General features: G+C 44.4%; 1 protein-coding gene across 1 annotated transcript; it reads left to right on the forward strand.

Annotated features, from left to right (window-relative positions):
- The first annotated feature begins 5,984 nt into the window (after positions 1 to 5,984).
- On the forward strand, positions 5,985 to 7,803 carry LOC148826785 (zona pellucida sperm-binding protein 3-like). Its single transcript, XM_088926278.1, has 8 exons — positions 5,985 to 6,128; positions 6,230 to 6,345; positions 6,421 to 6,527; positions 6,605 to 6,779; positions 6,833 to 6,974; positions 7,173 to 7,273; positions 7,351 to 7,424; positions 7,592 to 7,803. Exons 1-8 carry the CDS (start codon positions 5,985 to 5,987, stop codon positions 7,801 to 7,803), a joined length of 1,071 nt encoding a protein of 356 aa, XP_088782404.1.
- Positions 7,804 to 9,399: the final 1,596 nt, after the last annotated feature.

Below are 9,399 nucleotides of genomic sequence, written 5' to 3' on the forward strand. Positions count from 1 at the left end.
ACACGAATCTTCAGAGTATAGAAGCCAGGAGGATCAGACTCCTGATTCTGGAGGTTAAAATGTGTATCCTGGTTTTATTTCCACCCAGCTCTCAGTTCCATAGGTGGCCTGATGATTTAAATTAACTGTATAACTGTTACTTCATCTAATTGTAAATTTATAAGACTGTGAGACACTGAAAGCAGCTGAATCCCAGGACTGGTGTGGAATCACACACAGACAGGTCTTCTTCTGTGTGATCTGAGACCCGCTGCTCAGAGTTACAGACTGGTTAACGAGTCATTATTGTAGATACGACCATCGGACCATTGGCTACTGATAATCAATATACTGATCAGAGTGTCACTACTGGTGTTAATTACATAAATACTAAGATAATTCCACACTCACTTGTGTTATAAAACATTTATAAAAACATGTTTGGAGGCTGATATACAGTAAAGAAAGTAATACTGAAGGGCTGGAAGTCCTGGAAAGGGTTAATAGAAGCTTCTTGCTTCTGACCTGGAACAGAGCCCACAGCTGCCAGATCAGTGACCCCTGAGCCCAGTTCACAGAGAGGAGATCCAGGAGCTCTTCTCTGTCTCTAAGAGGGCTGGGAGGAAGGAGAAAAGGGGGAGATGTGACCCGAGTCCAGGCTGTTCTGTCTGATATTGTTCATGTAGCAGCACTGAATGTCTTGTGGTTCTGGATTGATTGGTCAGATAAAGAGAAGTATGGAGATGAGCTTCTGTCCGAGTGTGAGTCTAAGCTGTGAATCTGACTGAGAAGAGAATAATGAATTTTTATTCTGCCTCTGAGAACTTTTCTTCTTTGCCAAACGATGTTACATCCCATTCAGATACTTTGCACAGACTGCCAGAGTGAGAGAAGAGGAGAGAGAGATGGACAGATAAGAGCACATGCAGCGAGAGAGACATATGTCTTGATTTACTTTGAAGCAAGTGTTAATTTCCTTTCTGGAACAAGCTGTTTCTGAACTTCAAGAAATTCATATAACTTCTGAAAGATAAAATACAAATCTTGCTTATCAGGACAGAAGAAATATTGCAAGAAAATGTTTTCTCCTTTTAACGAAAAGTGCAGAAAAACAATGGCAGTGCATCTCCGTCGGCTTGATTTAGCTTAATATAAGTATTCACTCCCTTTTCTGGAAATTACAGCCTGCGAAAGATGAAATAAAGTTCTTGGTTTTTCTTGGTCAGTGCAGAAGAAATACTGCCAACTGGCAGGAAAATGGCAGTATTTTATTTCCTTTAACTACAAACATGTGAAATGTGAAAAGCAAAGGGAATGTGTCCCTGTGCAGCTGTTAAACAAAGGGCTGGTGGTTCAAACCTACTCAGGGATATGCTTCAGATTGTTCTGATGTAAACAGTCTCTGCTAAAAACTGACCTGAAGGGATTTCTTTGTAAACTCTCTTGAATTTTGCAGGAAATCTTCGTGGTTTACTCGTGTGGAACTACAACAAGTAAACAATTAAGTACCTAAGTCAATGTCCAAGAAAACCATTTTCACGTGTGGAATTTTATCTTCAACTGCCTGTCGGAAGAATTCATTTATACACCCGTTGTATCCTTAGCAAAAATATTTTAAAATTAGAACACAGATTTGTTGGATAACTTGACAATCATTAACAATCATTATTAAATGAGCATTATACAAATGTGCGTTGATATTTTGTTATATGTGCCTTAATTGTAATATATACTGTATAAACATAATTGCTTCGATATGAATGTTCATTTGAAGGATTTGAGGAAACTATCAAGGATCTCAGAACAACCAAAGATACAGTTGGGCATCTGCTATTGGTAAAGATTAAAGAATACCGTAAGTGTGAAGCTTGCACACACACGAGAGAAAAAAAAAAGCTTCAAAGCACTTCATTGAAGTGACGGTGCGCTTATCAACCGTGCGTAAACCGTGTATAGCAGAGGATGGTTTCGATCCATCGACCTCTGGGTTATGGGCCCAGCACGCTTCCGCTGCGCCACTCTGCTACATGAAGTAATTCAACACAACTGCTTTTACACCTGAGATTAAAAGTTTCAACGGTAAACGCAGACGTCACTTTGAGCACTTGGTGTTTTGTAGTACGAATCATCACACGCTGCTCTACATGGGTGCGTCTTCAAGATCGTTGAGAACCAAACCTTCTGCTTTCCGAGGCAACTGATTCTTTCGTCGTTAATTCCCAAATCTTCAATGAGAATCAGTTAAACGAAAACCAAACACATCTACACACTCGCGTCCTAGCGTGAAAGAAAAATGATGGAAGCATTTGAGAAATAACAAGAGTAGTCTGAACAGGTTCAGCCTATCAACTGCTTTACAAAGTGATCGCTATCTCCACACCCAGTTTATAACGCTGAAAACGATGCAGGAAGCACAGTAAAGTTCTAAAACCAGCGGTTGAAAAGCGTCTAGATACATAAGATGACAATTTCTCATAATTAAAATCTTCAGCTTTAAAATATTGTCATCCACATATTTTCGTTTTTCTCTTTTTTATATAACACGCTTTCGAGAAATAGACTGTCTTGTAATGAAGGCTGCATTAGAAAATGTTTATCTAAATTAAAATCGGGTTTATGACTTGCGTTATTTTCTTAGCGCTTGGGTCTCGATTTAGGTATTTCTCGATGAAAGCAACAGGGGAGTAAGTTTTCCTTTTCTAAATCAAAGGTGATCTGCTCACAAAGAAGTATAAAAACTTCAGCGTTTACTTTTTGAAGACCGCAAATTGTCGAAACACTGTTGCTTCATAAGCTAATAAGTAACGTTTCTGAGCACGCATTGTATTACTAATGCTGTTATTAATAAAAAAAAAAGCTTAAATTCACATAATGGAACTTGGACGGCTCAAAGTAGTCTATTCCTTGTACAACTTTACTTGCCCGATGAGTAGAGTTTAAAGCAACGACAACAGAAGTAGCAGTAATAGCAACAACGTGGTTAGAGTGTCACAATACACTCTATGAAAGAGTTGCGGCTTCAGATCGTTTTGTTCTAAACGGTGTTTGCATTTGTTTCCTCTTTTACTTCTGTAAACTCAGGATTTTTTTCCTTGGTGGCAACAATACGCTTCTGCAATACAGTAAATCATAGACTCTGCTTTCAAAATAGCTGCACCAGGCATTCGGATACAGATAAACACAGGGATTTAAAATTCAGGAATATGAATGGCCAATTGCTTACAGCTAGGGTTTTTACGTTTTCTTATTTAGCGATTTGTGTATCAATCTTTTAACAATTCATTAAAATGCTAACAATATGTAAAATCAAAACAACAGCACCGTTAAATGCTGGGGAGACAGGTCGTTTTTTTTTCAATCAGATGCCAATCTCTAATGCTGTGTGTGAGAGCTTACGTACCTTTCCTTTTCTCACATTTTCTGACAACTATTCCAAAGGGGCACCCTGTCAGCTCCTAATACTTTTTAAAAATCTGCCTGCATGTTTGATTATTGTCGTTTTATTTAGAAAAAGTTCAATATTGATCATAACTAAAGAAAATTAGGATCACGAATAAAAAAACGGCTGAAGATGCGAGTCGCTCTTGAATCAGAGCTGGGTGACATGGGCTTCTGTTCTGATATGATTGTACGAGAAGCAGGAGAAATCTCTTCTCTTCTATTGAGCATGAGCTGAATCAGCAGGGAGACATTTCGTATGCTCGTGCATATGTTAACGCATGACCTACATCTTAAAACTAAATTAAAAACTAACATTAAGTTGTCAGAGACATTCATTTATATACAAACAAGAGACAGACATAGCAATGGTTCTACATTAACTTGTCCTACACTGATCAGACTAATTGAAATGTATGAAAGCCCGTTTCTGCCAGGGAGTTAAAAAAAACGCACTATGGTATCGCAGAATTCCGACTAAGTAACTCAAAATTGCAACTTGGTAACTCAGAACTCCGACTTTATATCTCACATTTGCAACTTCGAAATAACCATATTTAATTGTCTGTCATTTTGTTATTGTGACGGATTCGGGTTCTAGGGCTTGTACCCCTCGCTACTCCCACCACTACATTTGTTCAAACCCAGGTCTTGCCAGCTGAGCTAAAGAACACTTTCTTTAGTCCCGGCGGCCAGCATCCCTGTTATGCGCAGGGGAGGGCGGTGCCGTCATCACTGCAACCAGATCGTACAAATTGTATGTCGCAAAGGAACAAGTAATAGGTTTATTCCATGCTGAAAAAAGAAGAAAGAAAACACAACGTTTCAGCCGAAACGTGTTTTCTTTCTTCTTTTTTTCAGCATTGAATAAACCTATTACTTGTTCATTTGCAGCCTACGCATGCTGATGCAGCTACCCACCTGAACTACAAATTGTATGTCGGCCGTTCCGTTACACTATATTGATGAATCGTACAAGATCATAGGATCTATAGGCCTGATGACTTGTCTTGTACAGTGCCCTGATAAAAATCAAATTAATTACATTATTTTTTATGGAATCCCATTTTCGCCAGTGAGGCTTCCATAGTACCCGGAAGGAATAGTGGCCGGTGGGCTTTTTTTAAAAAAAATATTGAAACACCAGAAATACAAAAACGGAGACAGAATATGAAATAAGATACAGAAATAGACACTTCACATCCAGAGTAATTCACAATTATTAAATCTGAAACTTATACTTTTTACATATTTCCATTGTATGTCCTTTTTTACTTAAAAAATAAACTCTTCTTTAGCTCGGCTAGCAAGGCCTGGGTTCGAGCCAATACAGTGAGGCACGAAGTAGGGTGGGAGCGGCGAGGGCACAAGGATCCGTTACAATAACAAAAGGACAATGAAATATTGGCTATTTCGAAGTCGCAAACGTGAGATATAAAGTCAAAATTCTGAGTTTTTAGGTCGCAATTCTGAGATTCTAAGTCACAATTCTGAGATACCATAGTGCGTTTTTTTTTACTCCCTGGCGGAAACGGGCTTCCATTGGTTCTCAGTGCTGCGAAGCAAAAGCAATCTCTGGAAAATCAGACAAATTATTATCAGATCATGTCAAAAGCTGATCAGTATTTCTTTACTGGGAAGCAAAGAAATGCTTGTATTACACATTTTAATGTGACATGCAATTACACATGAAAAATAGTAAAATTATTTTCAATGCGGTATGTGTTGATAGAACAGCCCCCTCGATAAAAGAAAGTGTGGACGGACTTGTCGCATGTTCCGAACTCTGTCTGACAGCGAGTTTAACACACTGTCCTCGTAAATTAGAAACTAATTGAACAATAAATTAATCTGATTTAATTCTGTCTAAATTGCGTGGAACTCCTCCGCTGAGCTCAGATACACACAGGAAAGTGTTCAGGCGGCTTCACGGAGTCCCGCCTCAGACTGGAAGCAGGTTCTAATTAGACGCTGAGAACAATCCGGGTCTTTGTATGTAATTGATTGTGTTGATTGAGCGGTAGTGTGACCATGTGTGTGGTAGCAGGTCCTGCCAGTATAAAAACCTAGTCACTGCATTCACACTTTATGCTCTCTTGCTTCAACACAGTTTGGTGGTTTACTTGTCTTACTTCTGTAGCAGTTTAGCGGGACGTCAATTTGGCAATGCGCTCGTTTCTCTTCGTGCTGTGCTTGTGCGCAGGGGCCGGGCTCCCCGCACTGATCTCCGCCGGGCCGGCTGGCTGGGACTCTCGGGAATTAGCACTCCAGGCCGACATCCCGGCTCTCGAAGACGCAGCCCAGTCGGAGGACTTGAGCCTGGCAGATGCGCCCTCCGAAGACCTGTCTGCAAGCGAGAACGACTCGCAGTCCTTGGCTCCCGACTTTCGCCGCCTTCCCGTGTCCAGAGACGCGTACTCGCCCTACTTCGACAAGGAGAAGATGAAGCCCGAAGCCGGCAGCCGCCCCTTACCCACCTACATCAAGAGCGTCCTGTTCCCTCCCCAGTGAGGGCGGCAGCCATCGGGGGCACCTGAGGAGTGACCGTGTGGTGCAACTCCAGCAGGATGTACGTGAGGATCAGTCGGCTCCTCTTCGGCTTCAGCTGTCGGCCATCGGAGGTGACCTTGGGCAACTGCAGCGTCAGCCGAACCACACGCAGTTACTTCTACTTCATCTACGGGCTTCACGAGTGCGGCACCGAGCGATCGGTAAGCGGGTCTTCATCTACAGGCAGTGTAGCGATGTGAGCTGTAGGGCTAGTGTCGGGGTTGCCTTTCCTGGGAATATCCCTTCCTCTGTGACCCTGCAGGTTGTCCAGGGCCGCCTGGTGTACTCCAACACTCTCATCTATGCCCCGCCCTCCTCCAGTGCACCTGTGCATCGCTTTATTCCCTTCTCTGTGCCGGTCAAGTGCTCCTACAACAGGTAGGCAGGGCTCTGCTGCTGCTGAGAAGCTGCTCGGAAAGTGTCCAGAAGCCCCTCATCCCCTTTGTCTTGCAGGTTCCACTACTCCTACAAGGTTGGCTATGTCCCCACGTGGGCCAGGAGAAGGACCTTTTTCAAGGACCTGAAGAACAAGCACAGCTTTGTCCTGCTCACCACCAACTGTAAGCTCCTTGAGCGAGTGGCTCCTCCTGCCTGCAGGGGGTGCTGTGTGCAGGTGTAATGCTGCTTCTCTCTCCAGCCCACTGGGTCCGGCTCTCTCCTAAGGATGAGTACTTCCTGGGTCAGCCCATGTACTTCCAGGCCACTGCCTACTTTGCCACAGTGGAGCAGAGGCTGTACATCCACTCGTGTTATGTAACGGAGAAACCGGACCAGCACTCCCAGCCCCGTTTCCCTGTGATCGACAACTTGGGGTACGGCCCCTTCTGGGAGGAGAGGTGGGCAGGAGCCCCGAGAGCCTGCAGAGGTTCATCCTTGTCCTTGTCCCTATGTGCATGGTGGACAGCAAGGCAGATGGCTGCCTGTCCAGGTTTGTCCCCTCCAAGCAGAAGGATGTGCTCCGCTTCACAATTGATGCCTTCCTCTTCCAGAAGAAGCTGTCCAGGAAGGTACTGCTCTCAAAGGCCGCTCAGCCTTCCTGCTCTACTGATCCATTGTCTGCTTTTCCATCCATGATCTAGATGTGAACCAGACTGTGGCAGTTGTAGTGCCTAGAGCTGCCAGCTTGCCTTCACTGATGGCAGAAGGTCCTTCTCTGTCCCTCTATTGGCCTTGATCCCTTAATGCTGTGACCTTCCCTCTTGCAGCATGAAGTGACTGAGCTGTACATGCACTGTGTCATGGCTGTGGCTCCTGCTAAAGCAACACCAGGGACCAAGTCCTGCACCTACAACAGGGAGGCGAAGAGGTACTTCTGCAAGGAGCCTGCTGAGGATGCTCTGGGAAATGCCAGGTGGAAGCCTCACCTGTCCTCCTCTCCTCCAGGTGGGAGGAGCTGTATGGTGACCATGAGGTCTGTGCCTGCTGTGAGTGCAGGTGTGCTGGCAGCCGGAATGAAGGTGGGTCTGGTTCTCTATCCCTTGGGAATGCATCTCTGCCCAAGAGACAACCATGCTTGGACAACTGAGGAATGATCCCATGCTGAACAAAGGGACTGTTTAGATGAGTAGACTGTGGGTCTCTGGGTATAGCGGATCCCTCACTCCTGGGTGCTGCTTGTCCACAGGTACCAGGAGCCTGGTGACCAGCGGTCGGGTGGCTGTGGCACCAGTAGAGGGTCCTCTGGATGTGGGAGCTGACTGGACTGAGGATGAGGAGGGAGACCCTCAGAGCTCCAGTGAAGATGCTGAGAGCACCAGTGAGGATGTGGAGGGAGCAGAGGACTTTGGAGATGTTGGCCAGAGGACAGGTAGGGTCTGGCAGGAGGAGCTCCTGTAGGGGTGGGTGTCCTGCAGTTCAGCTGGATTGTTCTCCTTCTTCTTCCCCAGGTGCCTGAATGAAGGCTCCAGCCTGGCCCTTGTGACTCTCCTGCCTCCACTCGCCTTGTAATGGCAACATCTCAATAAAGCTGTGAAAGACCCTTCTGCCTGCCTTTGTTTCTTTATGGTTTATAGGTTTGAATGGGATGGAGGAATTCAAGGGAAGTGAGACCCATTAATGAATGGAAGTATTTGTGGGGGTTCCCCTTTCAAGAATGCTTCCCGTATTGCTGCCAATGAGGACTGAAAATAGCTGGAGTAATAAAGTGTTGTACTGGGGGAAGATGGCCGCACTATTCCTTGGGCAGGGCAGTGTGACTTTTTTTTACTGTGGGAGAGACAGAGGTGTTCAATATACTGGAAATCCTCCCATTTCCGAGAGGGGTAGTGCTTATGGAGTGTGAGTTGCTACTGTAGTGCCCAGTAAGAGTGAGATCTGGTGTCCTATTCTAGGCTGCACTAACTGACTGAAAGAAACACAAGGACGGAATTTCATCAGGGGCCTGGTGTAAAGTAGGCCTTCCCTTCCTTAGCAGAGGAACAATACTGGTGCGTGAACATCCATGAATAATGGTACAGTTAGAATCTTGGAGGTCTTGTCTTATGGGTGTTGGTTTCACAGCAGTGGTATTGGACAGTCATGGGAAGTATTAGGATTGAGACTGGAGATCCCAGTACTTGACTGGGAAGACAGGTGTTCACAACCACCTCTACCAGCAGCACAGACTGTGTAGATTGAGACTGAACGCTTACTACACAGCCTCTCCACTGTTTCAGTGTTCCATGTCATGAATTTCAAGTGAATCCTAGTCTTCCTTTGTGACTACCTATAATTTGCACAAATCCTGCTGGCCCACTAACACTGTCAATTTTTAGCCCTACTGCACTGCCCTATTAAAGCTTCAAGGATTTAGGATAAACTATTTTATATAATGGTTCCAAAGGTGGCTTCTCAAAGCACTTGACATAATTACAATAAGAATACACAGGATAAAACAATTCCAATAGACAGAGGAGACCATGGATGGTGGTACTAAGAAAAGTAGAAGCAGAGGGGTAAAGAATGGAACCAGTTCAGTAAAGGCTTTTCTACAGAACAAGGTGTTGAGTCTGAATTTGAAGAAGTTTAGGGAAGGTGACTCTGCTATCCTTGGGCAGAGAGTTCCAGAGCGTGGGGGCACAACAGGAGAAGGCCCTGTCACCAATACAGTGTAGACGGGCTTGGGGGACAGTTAGGAGACCAGAATTAGAAGAGCAAAGGTTATGAAGTGGGGAGTAGGGTGATAATAGATTAAACTGCTACTGAGGTGCAACTGAAATGTGAAGGCACGTTCTACAGTTTATGGAAGAAAGGGTAATGTTAGGCTTTTATGGGACGGGGGTAATGGCAGCACTTTTGAGGACCGTTGGTACAACAGCAGTGCTCAAGGATTCATTTCTAATATTGAGGACAATGGGTTATATACCCATCGTTCTTACCAAAGGATCAGAGACCTTTTGCTATATAAAAAGACTCCTTTCCACCACTAATTTATTCAGGTTTGGTTCATTTGGG

This window comes from Atractosteus spatula, chromosome 10 (genome assembly GCF_055471065.1).
Source record: "Atractosteus spatula isolate fAtrSpa1 chromosome 10, fAtrSpa1.hap1, whole genome shotgun sequence".
NCBI lineage: Eukaryota > Metazoa > Chordata > Actinopteri > Semionotiformes > Lepisosteidae > Atractosteus > Atractosteus spatula.

Bases quoted from the DNA above. Each gene is read 5' to 3' on its own strand.
- LOC148826785 (XM_088926278.1), top strand. From the start codon at position 5,985: ATGTACGTGAGGATCAGTCGGCTCCTCTTCGGCTTCAGCTGTCGGCCA. The intron at 6,129-6,229 runs GTAAGCGGGTCT...GTGACCCTGCAG, and splicing joins AGTGCGGCACCGAGCGATCG to GTTGTCCAGGGCCGCCTGGT. The intron at 6,975-7,172 runs GTACTGCTCTCA...TCCCTCTTGCAG, and splicing joins AGAAGAAGCTGTCCAGGAAG to CATGAAGTGACTGAGCTGTA.